At 29.1% G+C, this 21468-nt stretch overlaps 2 protein-coding genes across 3 annotated transcripts in view; one reads left to right on the forward strand and one right to left on the reverse strand.

Annotated features, from left to right (window-relative positions):
• Positions 1–4397, reverse strand: part of LOC142317318 (transmembrane ascorbate-dependent reductase CYB561) — a 185175-nt gene extending 180778 nt beyond the window's left edge. The window contains exon 1 of the mRNA XM_075353760.1: positions 4281–4397. The gene's annotated coding sequence lies outside the window, so the exon portion shown is untranslated. The remainder of the gene's footprint in view (positions 1–4280) is intronic.
• Positions 4398–4714: 317 nt separating this feature from the next.
• LOC142317319 (uncharacterized) overlaps positions 4715–21468 on the forward strand; it is a 71186-nt gene continuing 54432 nt past the window's right edge. For both annotated transcript variants that reach the window (XM_075353765.1, XM_075353766.1), the window contains exons 1-3: positions 4715–4846; positions 5823–5989; positions 9716–9805. In XM_075353765.1, the coding sequence (XP_075209880.1) occupies positions 9761–9805 (45 nt within the window). In that variant the 5' untranslated portion in view covers positions 4715–4846; positions 5823–5989; positions 9716–9760. The remainder of the gene's footprint in view (positions 4847–5822; positions 5990–9715; positions 9806–21468) is intronic.

The raw sequence follows: 21468 nt of genomic DNA on the forward strand, positions 1-21468 counted from the left end.
CAAAAAAATGAATTCATTAATACACACACATTACAAAAGGAAACAGCTATTAACTAAATCAGTTTATTGAAAATGAATGTAAATATTAATGTTGAATATTATTCAACAATGCGGTACAAAAATTACTTAGCTATTCTATGAATATTAATAAAATAACTAACCTATTAACAAACTATTATAAATTGTGGGTATATGCCTATCATTTAATGATGATGTTTATTACTATATACATTATCAACAATACTAATACCCATTAAAAGTGCACATAAATATAATTCAAGTGAAATATTTTGATAACCTTTATTTGTATAAAGTAGTCATTTATTTTATGACTCACTTGATGGACAGATTGTAATGATAACACTGGGGGAAAAAAAATAATTTTTTTTTTGGTCTCGGGGAAGAGATAGGTGATTCTGATAGTATTTTTTCTCCTGAATTTAAATGTGATATCGGTTTTTCCCCATCATGTAAGGTTTCCGACAGACAGGCATTTATAATTTCAAACATTTTAATACTTTCTGCGTTCCTAACTATACAATATTCAAAAATTTGACTCGCTTAGAAAGTAAGAAATGAAGATTTTCGGCTATATTTCGCCTGTGGAGCATCCCTCTTTAAGGTCCAAAAATAATTGGCCAGCATATTGTGATTCCATTTGCCTTGATACCTCTTTTCGATAGCAGAAATCTCCTGATAAAAGTGTTTCCTGTGTTCATCGCTCACTTTGCCAAGATTTTCTGGGAAAAAATCTAGGTGCGAATGCAGGAAGTGTACTTTTAAGGACGAATTACAACCCAAATTTTTATAAGATCATTGATATCACAGTAATTTTTCGCCTTTCCATTTCCCAAAAAAACTGTAAAAATTTTTAATACTTGCCAAGCTGCTTTCTCCAGTGGAATCAATAGTTCCTCAAACTTTTCATCAAGCATTAGTGATTATATTTGTTAACCCACAAATATTCCTTCTTTCATTTTTGCATCATTAATTTTAGGAAACTTCTGTTTTAAGTACATGAAACCATGAATATATAAACCAGGCCTTAACAAAATCCTTCAGTAATCCTAGTTTGACATGTAACGGAGGTAGATACACATTTGTAGAATTACACAATGGGTCATGTTTCACAATTTTCTGTTCAAGAATGAGTGGATCGTATTTAGGCCATTCTTTTCTAATTAAATGGTTTTTCCTGTCACTACTATAACATTCACACAAAAAACAACAGTACTTTGTGTAACCAAGATGCAGACCAAGAATAAGTGCAATTACTTTCAAATCAATACAAATATTCTATTCATACACTGCATATTAAAGTTTTTCCAATATAAATTAAAATTTTTCATTTGTTTCTTTCATACTAGCAGAGTGAGCCACAGGTACTGATTAGAATTTATTGCCAGTATGCAATTTTTAAACTAACTAGAGGAATCAATGAACAATCACCATTATGCTGGGTTAAGTTCATTACAAAGTGTCTCCATAAGAGAAGGAATGCCATTACAAAACACAGCCATTTTGTTCAGAAAAATAGTATTTAAATTCAGAATGGTGATTACGATAAGTACATATCTTTTTATTATTTTGAAGAAGATTCCATGCTTTTAGCCAGGAATCAAGCATTTCAGACTGTGTTTTGGATAACTTTAAATCTCGTATGAGATCGTTAAGATTTTCTGAGTCAACAAATGAGACTCAGATGAACTGCTTTGTTCAAAAGTTGTATCACCAGAATCTGTTTCTTTTTCTTCCTTACTTCCATAAGACACTGATCTCTCTTCATCTAATGTCACATGTTATGGAGGCTGTGGTACTGGCAGTTCTTCACAGTGTGGAATTGGTATCATTGCAGATTTCGAGTTAGGGTACACCACTTTATGCTTTGATTTTGAAGTAATCCCTTTAATGTTTGTAAGCAGAAATAACAGAAGAGTGATCTTTGGGTTCCCTCCAAATCATAGGGATAGCAAATGGCATGTGGCGTGTGCCATTTTTCACGATAAACAACAGATATATGGGGCCCAGGTCCCCAACTTTACACCCAAAATAAAGTTCATAACACATTTTACTAATTGATTAAGGTTATGCCTTTGGGACTTGAGTGTCATTTCACCAGATAAATAACAAAAATTGTTAGGATGACTTAAACAAACTCTAGGCATTTTGTAACTGACTACTAATTAAAGGAAATAAAGATGTAGATATGTAATACACAATAATTCAGACACAAAAAGCACTCACAATGATGTGTTTACTAGTTCACTACTATCTCACAACTGGCATTGTTTTGATGAATGTGTGCTACACTAGATCACATTTGTACATGTCTATACACATCTGAACCTCCACAGCAGTAGCAATGCTACCCTTTAAATTAGCTCATTTAGTTTCATCATATTCACACAATGCTCTAGAAGCTTTTACTTAACAATGAACAAATGGATGAAAAAATATTTTAAAATACTAAAAAAAATTAAAATAACAAAAAACCTGTGGGTGATGGAGAAATTCTGAATACATATTTGAAAATAGGAAAAAAACTGCGTTAAGTACACATGATCAATGTAATTTAATAAAACAAATATAAACTATTTGTTCTTGTACTGTAAACAGTAAGAAATAATTATAAGTACGCTAAATATTTTTAAAGAAATTATTTTCTGAAATTAAACAAAATGATAATAAATTCTAACTGTGGAAAGAATTTTTACTATTTATGAAAACACACTGTAGTGCAGAATAGTTGGGTTCTGAATGAACATATTGTTATGGGAAAAGAATAATATAATGCCCTGCACAGCAACTTTCTGCCTCGTGCAAGCAAACTTTTGTTTTCATCATATGCTCTATACAAATTACTCATTGAATAAATTAAAAATTTGAACTGAACACATAACTTTAAGATTACTAACATTCAATTTTAAAATTTATGTGGTTTTTTATTACTTTCCTCATTTATCATCTTCCAGTTGTAACAAATTATGATTAAATTATACCTTAAGGCTTACCAGACTGCAAAATTGTATTTTAGCAGATCACTAGTTTGTACCTGTACTTTGAAAAGTTCTCACATCTTTTGTATGATGAAAGAAATGAAAAATAGGTAAGCAAGCATACAAAAAGTCTTCTAGGCCAAGCTGTATATACGAAATATACATATTTCTCTACTAATTATTTACAGACCTGTGACAATAAGCGATCATCAAGTTTAATCTCTAAACCAAAATTTATAAGAGAAAATGAGTACATTTTTTTTTAACAAATAACTAGTTACGACTCTTTTTATTGAAAATATGGTAGCAACAAACACTGATAAAAACATGAACAAAATATATTGTAGTCAATTTCCAATTTGGAAATCAAGACTATTCAATGATTTTCTTCTTTATTCATGAGGGAATGAGTCATCACTTTTTCTGTTTAAAGTATTATGACAATCTTAAAAATTTTCAAAAAATATTTGAAAAAATTTTAACATTGTAAATAAGGAATATAATTTTCCAGTGCAAAAGATCTACTACGTAATTTTTTTTATAATACTTTAACTGCTCAATCAATAACAACTTTAATTTTTTGAGATGAGTAATTCAAAAATATTGATACTTTCACCACTGTACTCTAAAAACATACTATAAACAACTACTATCAAACTGTTAAATACATATTAGTTAAGCATAAAATCTTTGAGGAGAGTAACTTCTGCTACAAAATATTTAAACTTTAATTATTATATTTTCAGTGACAGTTGAAAGGGAAAATTACAAAATATTACTTTTATTTAAAACTTTTACAACAAACTCCATCTAATGGACGTATTTTCTAGTAATTATGCTTTCAAAAGTTATTTAGTTCGTCATTCCTAATAAAATAAAATACAATTTTTATTAATTTTTTTACAATTTTTATTAACATAAAATACAGACAAATTAAAATAATACTTATATTTTAAAAGTATAGTTCTAAAGGAATTTAATACGCCCCGAATTCGAATGAAAGCAATTTGTGAACGTTACACGAATTTGTAATTAAAGCCAGTTTTAACGCCAAAACAAATCTGTATTTTACGAGATATAGAATTTTACCGCATCTTGGCCTATTCAACTTAAGTTTTTACACAAGAGTGGTAAAGCTTAATGAAGAAACAAAACTTCGTAAACACGGTGACAAATTACAAAAATAGAACACAATCAAAATTTTAGGTTATATTATCGTTAGATTATCATTCTCTATAAAAAAAACGAAAAAAACAATAACTTAGTATTACAGCTGAAACTCACCAGATAAACTACAATTATCTTGCTGTTTTCAAAGTATAAAATAATGTTTTTAAGTAACACCACACCGCTTTCACAAAAACAAATTCTAGTTACTACTGCATTAACATAGACTGCCACACGACATGTAGGGAATAAAAATTATTGTATGGTGTCAGTCATGCAATTTTTTGAAAAATTCAAACAGAGATGGAATTTTTTTTAATTTAAGATTAATGTAAGAAATTAAGCTATTATTATTATTAGTTTTTTTTTTGAAGAAGTAATTTTAGAAATTACTGAATATTTATAATTAATTACCTGTAATTTTTCATTAGTAACTTATTATCTCAATTAAGGGTTGATTGCTTGGTATTTGTAATTCGGAGATTTTTATAAACATGTTAGTTTTATACCTTTCTCATATTCACTACTACAGGCATTGGTCACTTACGATTTATTTTCTTTATTTGGTTGCTCCACTATCATTGATTAATTGTGTAATCACTATGAAGTGGTGAACTTCTCTGAGAAAGTATTTTATTTGTATTTAACATTATTTTCAACTCCATAGACTCAAGTTACGTTAAGTAAGAATTCGCTGTTTCATTTAACAAGCTTAACCTGCTATATTTCGTGAATATTAAATTTAAGTTCGTGTTTAAATGAAGTTATAACCTTAAATTTTTTTAAGGTTAAATACGTTTCAGAAGTCAACATTAATATTTACAAATCACAAAAATTGCATTGTGATAATAAATTAATTTAAACTTTCAGAAAGTCTATGATAATAAATTTGATTTTAAATCTAAAAACCAAACTAAATCATAGTGGAAATCACTAACTTTGTTTAAAATTCAACCTCATAAATTTCAGCTCAAAGTAACTGTATAAAATTCAGTCATTTGATTTATAATATGCTAATTTCATTTTTTCTGATTGATTTTATATGTTTATAAACGATCTTTAACTGTTTTTATAAGAATCAAAATATAACATTATGCTTCAGAATGTGCATTATCAGAAATATTAAAAATTGGGTATTTGGTTTGTTAAAAAATAAGAATGGTGACATTCTGTACCTTATAAATAATTATCAGATGTCTCAGAGAGATTATCTCTCTTAACTTTTACTCTACATTAAAAATGCATCCAAAGGTAAAAATAGAAAAGAATTATATGAAAATGAAAGACTGCTGAGGAGATATTTTTATTAATTTGTTTAAACTGAACAAAGTGTTTGTGCGAGTTTTATCCCAGCACTAACCCAACTGCTGATTCACATATTCAGAAATATTTATAAATTCTCAGAAATTATAATTATATCATGATTATTAGTAAAATTGTACATATAAGAAAACAGTTATGGTATCCTAATGTACTAGCAACATATATATCATAATATAATTATTTTACAAAATTCAGTAATATTACAAGAAAGTAGCAAAATTTCAGCTTAATATTAATAATGAATTTATAATATTTATTTCTTTGTTAAATGGCATTTTAAGCAACTCTTACTGAGAGTCAGAAGACTGTTATTATTAATGTATTTATTTATTTTAGCAACTGCAGGCTAACTCCCAAATTACTTATGGAAGATGAATTTTGTGTTAAAAAATCCATGCCTCAATGCGATTTGAATCAGAACCTTACGGATGAAAGGCAAGACGCTACTACTTTGCTATGGAGGTTGGCAGAGTTGTGTAATAATTATATTATGACTTCATCTGGTAAGCTGCTACTACTACTTTCTTGTATTAGCCTTACTAGCTAACATTAACTGTTAAAAATTTATTTTTTATCATGTTCGTATGAATTCTTATTAAATATTTTAATTATTTATAATTTTTAAATCAATAGTTTCACGGAATTCATATATTTATTTTGTTTATTCATTCAGTGATTTTATGTTTTATTTGTGTTTCTATGCTATTTCTATTTATTTATAATTTCAACAGTTTACATTACTTTTTGATGAGTTAACTGTTCACAAAATTGTATTACTTGTCAGTAGATCACTTTTCAGAGGTTTTAAAGATTACTTTGAGGTAATAAGGTTTAAAAATATATTTTTTCACACTTTTGCATTTTAATGTTTAAATATTCTTAAGGAGAAGCACTGATTATTATTTATGTGTATTAATAATAATTATTTTGAATACTTCTTTATAATAGCACAGTAATTAATTAATTTATAATATTTTGTTTATTTCTGTAGTTTGAAACATGAGAAGATTAAATGCATGAAAAAATTAACTAAGGAAATTGTCAAAAGCTGTTGAAATATCTGAATAATTTTGTAAACTTTGGTTTGATATAGTTTAATATTAATTTAAATTGAAAATTTATTTGATACCAGTGCTTGACATTGGTTAATGTTAAATTCATTTAAAATCATAATTTTACTTATTAATAAAGAAAAAGCTATGATAAATGGTTATTGAAATAATTTTTAAAAGACAGGACTATGTTCAGTAAACCATTTACCAACATTTTTACCTGAAAAGCTTTTAACTTAGATGACCATTTTGACTATTAAAAAATTATCTGCAGATTATTGTGAAAAAAGTATTAATAAAAATACACAGAATAACAATTATAATAAAAAAGCAAATAAATAAAACATGAAAAATTAGTAATCGTAAAGAAAAACTGTTAATTCCCAACTGTCTAATTATTGTTTTAAACTATCACTTCAAATAAACTTCTATGACTAGTTCCACTGTTCAACTAGAGCTGATTTCTGTGGTTTTCTGTTTTTATGACTCGAGTATTGCCTTATTTTAGCTTTATTGTTAATTTTATTTCACTTACATATACTAAATTGTAGTTACTTTAGTTATAAAGGTCTGTTCTTGCAATAAGTATAGTGTTATCTTTTGCTTTTCTAAAGGCAGAGGCCAATTTCTTAGAGGTATCCACTATAAACTGAAACCTGTTATTTTAAATTATGTTTTATATTGTTATAGTGAGGAAAAGTCTTTTTTTTCCATTCATACACCTAATTTTATATTGATTAATTCAAAAATATTAATCTTCATATCTAATCAAACTGACAGAATTATTGAAGTGCTTTTTTAGTTTTCTTTTAAAGAAACTTATAAAAAAAAAGTTAGCTAGTAATCCAGATTGGGGTTATCATTGCTGTTTAATTAAAAACCATTATTTAATTGAAAAGTATTTGGTTTTATGTATAAACTTGTTTATCTTATGTCTTCCTCTATTTTATAAGAATCGATAGATTGGGTGATTGGGTCAGCTCTTAAAAATCTTTATTGTATCCTTGATGGGATTGCTGGGATACAGTACATTCACATTAAAAGATATAAAAATTTCACCAATCTGTAAAAGTTCTTCTTTTAAATTATTATTTAATCAAGTTATTTTTAATTGAAAAAGATTGTGATTGCTGTAATTTACATAATTTTTTTAATAACCATTTTGCTGAATGGTAGGTAAGTTTAGTCATTTATTTTGGAAATGGTTGGGTGTGTACCTGGTGTATATACTCTTGATAGGCCCTACAATTAGGCCATGACTCAATAAAAAATAATTAGCATGTTTCACTTCTTACCATAAATTATATTATTTTTGTTAAATCCATACATTAACTAAAATCTATGTCTGTCAGGTATCACATTAATTAACCTAGTTAGTTAATTGAAGTCAAGCTGGTTCTAGATTAACTAGTACACGAACGATTCCTGACAGGATTTTGGCATTTTTTGTTGTTTCATCCATTTATCCTCATTAAAGTATAATGATTATAAAAAACTTACCACAATTGTAGTAATAGTTTTAAAAATACCACAATTCTGAAACACCAAATAATAAATAAAATGTACAAGAGGTGGCTAAAATGTAATTCTCAGTTGCTCATAACTCATTAATGAAGAGAGATAGTCAAATGAAAACAAATATGACATAAAAGGACATTTTATTTGCTACAGAAACTTACCTTATTTTTTCCATGTACTAAAATTCTTCTACATACACAATTTTTTCATAACGATGAACCATTTTTCTCATTCTATCAATTAAGAATGCTGGTGGTTTTTCCTTGAGTTATGATCGTACTGCATCCTTCAGTTCTGTGGTGAAATGAATACTATTAATATCAATCTTTAATTGCAGAAAGAAGTGGAAGTTACGAGGCACCAAATCTGGTGAGAATGAAGGATATGGAATATGTTCAAATTTCACTTTCACAAAAGTCTCAGCAGTTTCGTAGAAGTGTGTGGCTGGGCATTATCATTTTACAGAATTATTGACTCTGTGGATTGTTGAACATAGTACTGATTTTTTCTAAGATTTTTTAAAATTTGTGTATCGCATAGAATTTATACTCGATCCAACTTTCAAGTAGTCAGTCAGATATACATTTTTAGAATCTCAGAACAAAAGAATTTGTTGTACAGACGGTTGTGTTTTGAATTTTTTTGATTGTGGGGAACCATTGTGCTGGTATTCCAATCTACCCCTTTTCTTGGATCTTAATAGTGCACCTAAGTTTTGTCTATCTTCAGAGCATTGAAAAGGAAATCATCTCCTTCATTATAATAATGTTTCAGAATCTGTTTACAATATTTCCTTAGTTGTTCTTTTTCTGAAATTTGCATGGCACCCACTGTGAGCTGATTTTATGGTAGCCCAGTTGTATAATAATTTGTTCTGCTCATTTTGCAGTATGCTTATCTGGTTGCGTTGCGTTATGTAATGAGACAGTCATTTTGAATTAAATCATTCACCTCCTTTTGGTACTTCTTTTCAGGTATGGAAACTGGTTGACCCTTGTGAGGATAATCTTCACTATCCCCACTTTTTACCAGCTTTTTATATATGAAATCGTGTTGCCTACCTACTCATAGTACTTCTATCAACAGTTTAATTTGCATAAATGACCTTTAAATGATTATGAATAATACTAGCATTTACTTTTTCCAGTGTTAAAAGTTCAATCACTGCATGTTGTTTTACTTTTGCAACATTTTGTTCTCTCTTTTGCTCAGTGTATTACATTAAAGTTGCTCATCTTATTATAAGTCTCAAATTAATTTGTAACGAATTACAATATTAATTGGTTATTCTCATTGAATATCAATTACTCAAATTAATACGTTGAAGAATAATTACAATTAATTTACAGAGTTATCTTTTGAATAAAAAAGAACTCCATGGTGAAGTGGTAGACTGTATTTCATCCAAACGTTTGCTGGGTTTGGACCCTCGATATGAAATTTTTCATTTACTACAAATTCCATTTGTCATTAAATTGTAACTGGTTTACAACTTGTTACTTGAGAAAATAAATAAAGTAACTGAAAATTAAGAAAAATATTAATTTGTAAATAAGAATAGAAATATTAACTTATCAGAAGAATTAATATTGATATAAATTATCTAATTTTGTTGAAGTTTAGATAGTATTATAATTTATCTATTGTTTTTTTTTACAGGTCTTTATTTAAAATGGTCAAATCTGCTGCATCTTGTAATTATTTATGATGGATTTTAAACAAGAAGTTAGCCCTCTCGAAATCAAAGAGGTTGGTATTGTGAGATTTAAATTTTATAAAAGAAGGTCTTTATTAAATTTTAAAATGATGTAACAAAATGCTTCTAAGTAACAAAATTCCTTAATTGATGCATCTTCTTCATAACAAGAGATTTCAGTTATAATATATGAACAATTTCTGAACAATTATGTTTTATTTTTAAAAATACCATAAATGGAATAAAGGTGTTAGACTTCTTTTGGTCATTTTTTAAAACATTTAATTTCTACTATTGTATTTTACGTTGCATACTTTAGTCATCTTATTTCAAAAAACTGTTTTTTTGTAAGAAATTGATTGAGTTGTAGAAACAACTCAAGTAAGTTGTAACACAGGAGAATTGTTTTAATTCTCCTTTTTACATGTAGGATAAGTCCAAGGTTGTAATACTAAAAACAGAAATTGCCTTATAAATCAAATTATTTAAACTGAAATGGAATTTTTCTATGAGTAAGGTTTTGAAGCTATCCAATGCAAATAAAATATAAATTTGTATTTGTTGAATACAAATAAGTATCCAGTGCAGCAATCTAACCCTGACTGCATAAGACAAAGAATTGAAAATCAGAGTAATATATGTGACTGTATAACACTTTTTAGTAGACTAGTTCTATTCTTATCATTGTTTAGTATTGGTGAAATAAAGGTTGAAGTTTAAGAAAAAGATGATAACAAAGACGTTGGATTCAAGTAAACTAGAAGAGAATGATGTGAAATGAAAATCAATATAGGATATAGGGACAAAATTTAACTACAGATTTAGAAGTTACCTCAAAAGTAGAATCAGTAGAAAAGTAATGGATAAATTTTGAAAAGCAAATAAGTAAAACAGCAGAGGAAACTAAAGGCAAAAAGGTAACATCTGTTTGATAATTGTAGGTCATGAGAAATGTATTAGAAGTGATCAATGAACACAGAAAATATAAAAGTGCGAAATTTTACTGAAGCAAAAAATTGCATTGACCTTTACAAAATAAAATTAATAAAAAGTCAAAATAGCAAAGGTAGGCTGGTTGAAGAAAGGTGTTGTGATATAGAGAAGAAAATAGGTTAGGAAACAGGTGTATCTATGTACATAAATGTGAGAGGGAGAGAGAAACAAAATTATATTAATAATAAGACAGATTTGAATAAAATCAATGACTTAATGTAAGAGAGTAGGAAGTGGGAGAAAGCTAATAATTGGCAGGAATACATAGAAGGATCATTTAAAAGAGAATACTGTCTGATAGAAGAGAAAAAATAAACTTGGTGATTGAAAGGTGATTTTGTACTATGATCTAAAGTTGAAAGAGCTCTTAAATATTTAACTAGAATAGAGCTACATGAATTGATATGCCACTTGAAGTACTGTATTGTTTGGTAAAGCAGGACCAAATATATTACATACATTACTTTGTAAAATTCACATCATAGGTTGTTTGAGTAACCTTACATTTCAATAAAAACATTATTTTTACCATATCAAAGAAACTAAAAATGAGAATTAATTAAAAAGCAAATAAATATGAGAACTACCACAGTGTAAGTTTTTAAGTCATGCTTAAACAGATTTTTTCTTCTGTTAGATTTTGAAATTACCACATGACTTCAAAATTTGCATATAGCAATGTGATTTGCAATATTATTATATTTGGAATCAATTTGGTTTCAGAAAGCCCATTTGAAAACGAGAAGGAATTACAACATTCCTCCTTTCTATATCGTGGTAGTGTTTGTAGAGCTTGAAAATTCGTCTTTGAAGTACTTTAGTATACAATGTTTCAAGTTTTAAGAAAAGCAGGATTTCTATAGAAGAGCAATTTTTATTTAACAACATAATAGTTTATTGTGAAGTATATAATAAAGAATACAGAAGTGAGGAATGAGAGCAATGCACCAGTGATATATATAATGGTGGTATTTTTAATTTTTGTCCACCATCTTGGATCTGCCATATTGAATCAAACTTAATTTTTTTAAATAGTGAGCTGGACATATGACAAATGATTCATTTAAAATTTTACAAGAAAAACAGTGGTGAAACCTGTTTTTCTGTTAATGCCTTAGTTATTGAGTTATAAGGATTCAAATTTGCAATGACTGGAAAATCGTGTTAACATTAAAACGAGGTAACATATGTTGCATGAACAATTTTATTGCATTTTACACTCATAATACATATAATAACAAACTTTAATCAGCCCTTTAATATTAGTAATAATAAAGAATAGCTAATAATTAACAACAAACTAAATTAAACTAACTGATATTTTCTAAATAAAAATTAACTTCCAATGTTAATATCAGCTGATAGACGTTACTTTTCATAAATGAAACAGATCTGCTGGAAATACTTACTTAAAAAATTTAGTTGAGTAAATCAGCTGTTAATTTTCAACAATGCAGTTTGTATTATGTTAAAACAATGCAACTTATTAACTCCTCATTTCATCTTTTTACTTCAACATAATTGTAATGATAAAATTTGATAGTGCTACTAGAGATTAAGTTGAAGACTTATTGGTTCAAATTTGGTTTTTGGTGAAAGTTTTATTATATTTCCTCGTTCATTTATTTAGTTTTATTAAATCTTCAAATAACAATGCCTTTTTTAAGTGAAACTGAAAGAATAACTCTGTTGATGATGTACAGGTATGGTGACAGTTTGGTCTTTACAAGAGGTATGTGATTTATTTAATAATAGATTTCCAAAGAGAAAACCTAGAAGTAAATCGACTGGGATGAAAACAGTACAGGAATTTGAAAAAACCAATACTGTAAAGAATTGTTCTCGCACTGGTAGACCAAGAACTGTCACAACTGGTGTAGTCATTACATGCATGCAGACCTTTGTTAAAGACCCTCATTTATCAATTCAAAAAGCTGTTTTCCAACATGATATCAGTTATTTTTTAGTTCAAAAAATTCTTAAACAAATAAATTTCATCCTTATAAGCTACACCTGGTGCAAGAAATTTTGGAGTTTAGTATTGTGATATTATAATTCAAAAATTGGATGCAAATTCTTCTAATTCAGTATTTGCTGATGAAGCGACTTTTATGTTAAATGGCCATGTCAATAAACAAAACTGTCGATATTGGAACGATAATAATTCCAGATGGATGCTGGAAGTTACTACACAGCACCCTCGGAAAGTGAACATTTGGGTGGGAATCGTTGGTCATTGTATTGTAGAACTTTTTTTTTAGATGACAGTCTTACAGGAGATGCTTACTACAACTTGTTAGCCAATTCTGTTTTATCAAATATTCGAGAAAATGTTGGACAAGAATTAAATAATATATGGTTTCAGCAAGATGGGGCACCACCTCATTTTTATCTAAGGGCATTAAAAATTTTAATTGAACAATTTCCAAATTGCTGGATAGGTCATAGAGAAGCCATAGAGACATGTCTCTGGATTATATTTTTGAGGGTACCTGAAACATAATGTTAACAAAACAAAACCTATAGACATTGACTAATTGAAAAGAAAAATAATTGACAAATCTGCTTGTGCACCACCAGACATGATACAACAAGTTATAAATGGATATTACTTGAGGTTAGCAAATTGCCAAGATGTAGTGGGGAAGCATTTTGAACGTTAATTGTAGAATGGTATGCTTTCAGCATTTATTTCATGAATAATTTATGATCAAAAACATTTATTTAAAACTTTAAATTAAATATTGTAATATTTAAAGTAAATAATATCATTTGATATAGTCGTTTAATTTGTTGTTGTATTAATTATTAGTTATTGTTTATTATTATCAATATTATAGCACTGTTTAAAGGTCGTTATTGTATGCATTATAAATGTAAAATGTAATAAAAATGTTCATGCAGCATATTTTTATCATTATCATGATTTTTCCATTGTTGCAACTTTGAATACTTATAACTCAATAATGAAGGCACTAACAAAAAATGGGATTCACCATTGTTTTTCTTGAAAATTTTAAATCTAAATCATTTGTTATACGTCCACCTTCCTATTTGAAAAAAAATTAAATTTGATTCAAGATGGCGAACAAAAATTTAAAATCCACCATAATGCAGATTTTTTAACTATATAGAACCTAATTTTTTCTGCCTCCAAACATCTCTCATATATGCACTATAAAACTTTCCCAATTAATTATCACCTTAAATATATATATGTATATATCTTTTATTGACTACCACTAGGAATGAGATAAAGGAACTAACATAACAAATACTATGAACATATTGCTGGAGGATAAATTTAATTTGGAAATAAAAAGAATTAAAGATAATGAAATATGACAAAAATAGGTATACAGGAAGTCAAATATTAAGATAGAATGCAGTACCAGAAATCACAAAATTTTATTGTTTATGTAGCAAAATTTTAAAGAATGAACAAAAGAAAGAGTCAGAAACAGACTTTCATAAACCAAGAGAGTTTTTATATATAAAGAAATCTGACTTTACCAAACATATAGTTTTAAATGGAGGGTTTATGGTAGTGAAATGTGGGCATTTGGCAGGCCAGGCTTTAGAGGTGTGTACTGGAAAATGTGGAATAGAGTATTGAAATATTATTTAATAAAAAAAATTAAGAGAAATAGGAGAGAAGTTTGTGACAGAATCTTGTAAAAATAGAACCCACAAATGAAATCTGTGGGTCCTATTTTAAAGAATCCAGATTTAGTGAGTTTAATTCAAGGAGGAAGTGTAGAGGGTAAAAAGTTGCTCAATGTCAATTTAGTTTATTTGGCTTTAGGGAAATTCTGATAGAGTTGATATGATAGAAACAGAAAAATCATAAGAAATGTGTTAAAGTAGTTTAAAAAGATAGTTATAGATGTTGAACAGAATAGTTATATCCAAAATAATATAATATTAATGATATACTTAAGATAAATTAGATAACATAAATGATAAATGTGCATTTTTGAACGAATGAAAAGCTCAACAAATATATAAAACAGATATGATATGTTTTTGTTTTTCAAAACAAAAGCATATTTGTAAACAAAGATTCACAAAAATAAATAAATTTTTTTGATGATTATTATTAAATTCAAAGTTACTTTTGTTTTTCCATTCTCATCCTAAATCCACATATTAAAAACACAAAGTTGATACTATTTATAAACAAAAGTAAGAATAATGTTTTCAATTAGTTCTTAGAAAGAATTGTGCATTAGCTTTTTATTAACAATTTACCTGAACAATTTTTGATTAAAGTTTAGCAAAAGACTCATGTTATCGTTCGTATGAAGAAAACAATCTGACATTAAATTTATCATAATTTTTAATTCATTCATATTAAGAAATTCCATTTTTAATGTATTAACAATAAAGTTGAAAGTTCTTTTAATTTTAACACTTAAATGATAGAAATTAAGAATATTATGTATTGCTCTTTTTTCTGTCTCTTGAATATTATTTAAAATTAACAATTTTCTTCGTTTATTCGTCGCTAACATTGACAAAGAACATATGACCCATAAATTCAAGAACACATATTTTATCTACTGTGCAGATAAGTGTGGTCAAAAGATAAGTTTAGTTCTCTGTGTAGTTTGAGATAAGTGTGGTCAGTAATATATAAGCACTTGTTACAATTATACTATTGAGCACTTGCAAGTCTCAATTATACTAGAGATCTGTTTCACAGAAGTTAAATAAACTTCCCCAAATTTTAATAATCTCATATGCCTGAAATCAGAATTAAATATGCTATTACATATTTGTTTAAATCAGCACTGAAGCCTTATTTTCCAGTACAAGAAAAGGTAATTTGCATGTATAGAAGTCCATTCGTGCTTGTTTCAAACATTCCTGGCACTGATTTTATAAGCATACTATCGATCTGCAATACCTAAACACTTGTTAAAAAATAATACAAGTTGTTTGGAATCAGTGCGCTTTTTACTTTTTTTTTAAGTCTCCGATTCTATGTGTGTGATTCTTGAGTCCAAAAAATTGTGAAATATTAAAATAAAAGACAGTCACATCTGTATTTATTTATTTAGAAGTTCATTAAAAAAAAAAATCACCCTAACTTCTTTCCTGACAGAATTCACTGCTACTTCATCTCTGGTAAAGCTCTTCACATTTTGCAAATTCTTTGTTATTTTATGAGTTAAACACAGTTATTTGAGTGTGTTGTTTTAAAGCGCTTATGACAATTTTTTAGTGACATACAATTGTAAATTATTTTTAAATATTGCAGTTTGTGATTTCTGTAACAGACATATTTATATTTTTGCATTACTTGGTATACATTATGGCTTGTCTCTTTTTACCAATGGACCATACTTATTTGAATTATATTTTTTATTCCGTAAAATCTAGCATCTAGACTAGCATCTTGTGCAGTCTGTATTACGGAATCTTTGATATTATTCTATAAAATAATTTTCATAGTAAATTTTATTTGACTGACTAAGAATATGTTAAAAGATTTCATTATCATTCCAAGTCAAATCTTTGCTCTTACTGGGAGAATGATTTTTTATTTATCACCTACTAAACTGTATTCCTTTGTAATATTATACCCAGTAATAGAAAGTGAGCATGTTAAATAATCAAGTATTAATTTCATTCATTCATTCTGTTCTGCCAATGGGGCAGGTTTTGCCATGGCTGCTCTCCACTTTTTTCTGTCCTGTGCAAGTGTTTTTGTTTCCGTATATTTTCCTCTTTCCACAACCCCATCAATCAATCTAAATCTTCATTTCCCCTTCCTCTCTTTCCATTTATCAGTTTATCAGTCCTTCAACTGCATCTATTAGTAAGCACCTTCTTCTCATATAGTTTCCTAGTCAGTTGCTTTTCCTGCTTAAAATGGTATTTAACATATTCCTGGCCTCTTCTACTCTTCTCAACACTGCCTCATTTGTTATCTGTCCTGCAACAGACTACCATTTTACACCACACACACACATCTCAAATGCCCCAATTCGTAGTTTGTCTCTTTCTTAAAATCCACCTTGCTGCACCATAAAGCATAACACTCCAAATAAAACATCTTGTCAATCTCTTCCTCAAAACTAAATTTAATTTCCCACATAGCAAACTACTTTTCCTACTAAATGCCTCTTTACCCATTGCTATTTTACTTTTGATTTCTGTGGTACTGTTAAGATCTTCTGTTATGAGGCTACCCAATTACTTAAATTTCACCACCTGCTCTATTACCTCAGTTCCAATTCTTACATTAATATTTCCATCTTTGCTAACTAATGCCACACATTTTTTTTTTCGTTTTATTAATTTTTATCCCTAGATTTTCACAAGCCTTACTTTGATCGTTAAATATTTCATTTAACTTTGTTATACTTTCTGCCAGCACCGTCATGTCATCAGTAAATCACATACACCTCTTGTCCTACCACCTATTGCCACCCCTCTATTACCCTTCAAATCATTGTTGGTGATTTCTTCTAGATAAATATTGAATAGTGTAGATGACATACAGCATCCTTGTCGCACTCCTCTTCCTATTTCTATCTTTTGTGTTGTCTCACTTCTGATTTCTTTCTGTTTCATTTACAACTCTTTCATTAGTCTCCTATCTTTCCAATCAATTTCTTTCTTTTTTGAAACTATTATTAATTTATCCCATCTTACTCTATCAAAAGCTTTCTCAAGGTCTACAAACACAACATACACTCTTCTCTTTTCAATATACTTTTCACCAATAATTTGAAACAGTCTTATGGCATCCCTAGTTTCAATTCCCCTTCTAAAGCCATATTGTTCTTCTCCAGTATTTTCATCCAATTTATTTTACAACCTCCTGTTCAAAATTCTTAGTAAGACTTTTGCTTTGTGCGAAATTAGACTAATAGTTCGGTATTCTTCACACTTTCTAGCATTAAATTTGTTTGTATCCAGAAAATCTTCAGGCCGTCTATCCTCATCATATATATTATTGCACAGATCCAACAATAGAATTTCTCCATTCTCTCCAAGAGCTTTAAACAACTCAAACAGTAATTCATCACATCATCCAGCTTCTCCATTAGCCATCGCTTTCATGGCCATACTTACTTCACATTTTAATATATTATATTCCTTGTGATCTTCATGAACTTTGTTCTCTTCTTCTATTCCTAAATCTACCCCTCTTGGCCTACCATTCAGTAAATATAAATCTTGATGTACTCTTCCCATATCTTTCTCAATTCATTCCTCTCAGTTAATATGTCCTTATTCTTTCACTCAATCTGATACACTGTACAACTTTTTCCACTTTTCTTGAATACCATTTTTGTTACTTGTTTGTACATTAGATCGTATCTCCCTTCTTTTTCTTGTTTTTTTATTGCAACACTTTTCTTGTAACCACTTTTCTCTTGCTATCTCAGTTTTTCTTCTTAATTCATTATTAAGCTTTCTGTAGTTCCTTTTACCTTCCTCTGTATGAACATTTTTCCATTTTCTTCTTTCATACATTTTTTTATCACTTCTTCACTGACTCACCCCTTCTGTATTCTTTCTCTTCTTAATTCCTATTATGTCCTCAGCTACTTCTTTTATACTGTTTTTAATATTTAACCAGTGATCATCACACTATTTGGCTTCCATTCTGTTCTTGTTTTTCCAGTACACTATTTTGCATTTCTTTGACTATTTCTTAGTTTTTCCAAATCATAGGTACTTTGTTTCTGACCAACCTTTATTTTCTTGAGCTTCAAGTTGATTTCTGCTACTACTAAGTTGTGATCAGAGTTTATATCTGCACCTGGGTAAGCTCTTGCATTTTTCATACAGTTCTTATGTCTGCCTATCTTTGTTGTATGAGCATGTAATCAATTTGATACTTCTCTCAATTTAATCTCTACACCCATGTATATCTCCTTCTTTCATGATTTTCAAACATTGTGTTTCCCACTACCATATCATTTTCCTTGCAGAACTTAACTAATTTCTTTTATTTCTATTACCTAAACCATATTTTCCTGTTTCTTGCTTTCTTGTCCTTCATCAGTCACAGTATTCCAGTCTCAATACATTTCATCATCAATACACATACCTATTTCCATTCTTTCCCTAGTATATTTTCCAGCTTTCCATAATACTTCTCAAGTTCTTCAGTATACTGTGATGTTTGCTTATATACTTGAATTATTACAAGATCTTCTATCTTCTATCTTCTAAAGACCTTCTATCTTTATCATCCATCATCAGGCGATCAACATATTCCACCTTAATTACTTTTCCTACTAGTTTCTTTTTTGTTAATACACCAACTCCATTCCTACCACTTCTTTTGGCACCTGAGTAGTACAAGTGGAAGTCCTCACTCGACATTTCTCACTTTCCTCCCCATCTCACTTCACTCATTCCCAGTACGTCTAATTTATTTCTAATCATTTCTTGTTTTGTGATTCAAGCTTACCCTTTTGCAGTAGTGCCAGTACATTCCATGTTCCTATTCTTATCGTATTTCCTGTTTACTTTTTCAGTTTTCCAGCTCTCCCTGCACAATTACCCTTTCTATGTCCATACTTTATTCTTCAGAAGTATGAAACCTTGTTGTATTCCCCTCCTGGAGATCCTTTATTTTTTTGTTTAGCCTCTGGAAGCCCTGTAACGTATTACTTCAGAGGATGATATGTATGAATGTAAATGAAATGTAGTCTTGTACACAATTTCAGGTTGACCATTCCTGATATGTGTGGTTAATTGAAACCAAACCACCAAAGAACACCAGTATCCATGAACTAGTATTCCTCCTGGAGAACCGAATGAAGGGAAGCTTTACCTACAGAGTCTTTTTAAAAAACTAAGGATATCCTTAAAGATCTTTAATGCAGTGGTTTCCCATTGCTTTTTACATTCCTTCCGTTAATCTGGTGATTCATCTGCCTTTAGGGGCAATTTCTCACCCCCAGGGCAATAGAGTGCCCTTCCTTCTACCTGCTTATCCATCCTCATCAGAGCTGTTAACACTTGGTAGAAGGGGGGCCAATTATACTGATGGCCACTCCATCACCAGAGCCACGTCTGTGACAACAGGATGCACCATGTAGCAAGTCATAGCTAGACTTCGTGAAGGTGTGGTTGACATTACATGGGAGAGGCTTTTTGAGACACATTCCATATCTTACATCCCTAATCAAATAAAGGTGATAAAATAGTCAGTCAAGAAATTTCTAAAAAATTTAAGTTTCAGCGTTACACTAAATCTGTTGTGCTACTGTTTTTATTAGAAACATGTTAAATGACCTTGAAGATCAGGTGGTTGCCTTACATTGCAAACCCCCCATTGGACCCCCTCTTATTTATAATTAAATCTTTATTACATCTTAAATCTGTTACAAAGGAGGCTGTCTTCAAAGGTAAACTCATCCTCTTGATTCAGATTGCAAATTCAGCAATTAAAATTATCACCTATTATCTCTGATTAATGACTAAGGATCCAATAAGTCAGGACTAATTGGAGACCTTAGTTATTAAATCAAAGAACAAATCTTACAAACGTTTTGTACATTCATCATTGTGTAATTTTACATAACATTTACCTAAATTAATATTTACTAAATAAATTAAATATTTTCCCAGATCTAATTAATAACTAAATTATAAATTAGAATTATGTAACAAAACAAATTTAGAAAATGACTCTCTTTTCACTTAAATAATTAAATTTTCAGTAGCTATGCCAAAGCTTTTATGTATTACTACTGGACAAAAAGGTTTTTAAAAAGTAATTATAACGTAACATCCATACTAATTCATATGTCACTTAAACTAAATATATTAAATTGAATATACAGAGTTTTAGCATCTTAATAATTGGGTGCTTCAGCATCTCTTCGTTACTGGATTGTTTTCATAGTAAAAAAAATTTTCAAAGATGACTATGGCAGTTTTTTTTACACACTTTATCTTCCTTTTTTTTGTTACTTGCATTTATTTGTTAAAGAATTTCTTGTCTCCGAGCAACCAGAATCTACCGGCTGCACAAAAAATATTATCTGGGTTTTATGTTGTTATGATATATTTAGGATGAGGTGTACAGTGTTAATTTAGGGCTAGAATTAAAGACAAAAAGAACAGTTTTTGTTGGATTAATTTGTTTTTGTTGCATTGAATGATTCCCTATGTTTCTGCTTGACAGCACCACTTCCAGAGATGGCAACTCATGAACTTTCTGTGTTTTGCAGTTTGCAAAATGTAAATCTGAAGGTACAGTTCAAGTTGTGTTCCATTGAAAGTTTAATTGTGATCCTCCAAGTGACACTAACATTTGTCAACGGCATAATCAGTTTAAAACAATCGGATGATTGAGTAAGGGAAGAGTACCAACCAAGAGTGTTGGAAAAAAAAAATTGAATTTGTCAAAGAATTTTTCTTATATAGTCCTAAAAAATTTGTTAGGAAGGCCAGCAGCAAATTAACAGTTCCAGTGATGACAGTGTGAAATGTTTTAAGAAAACGCATTTCCATCCATACTGTTTACGGCTGTTATGAGCTTTGAAACCTACCGACTATACTGTGTGTGCCAGCCTTGTAATTAAAATGTAGAATGAACATGAGACTTTCTTGATCATATTTTCTTTAGTGATGAGTCAATATTCCATCTTAGTGGAAAAGTTAACACAAGTAATGTGTTCATTGCTGGGATTCAGAAAATCCCTATAAACTCTTACAACGTGAAAGAGACTCCCCAAATTAAATG

This window comes from Lycorma delicatula, chromosome 1, assembly GCF_047948215.1.
Source record: "Lycorma delicatula isolate Av1 chromosome 1, ASM4794821v1, whole genome shotgun sequence".
NCBI lineage: Eukaryota > Metazoa > Arthropoda > Insecta > Hemiptera > Fulgoridae > Lycorma > Lycorma delicatula.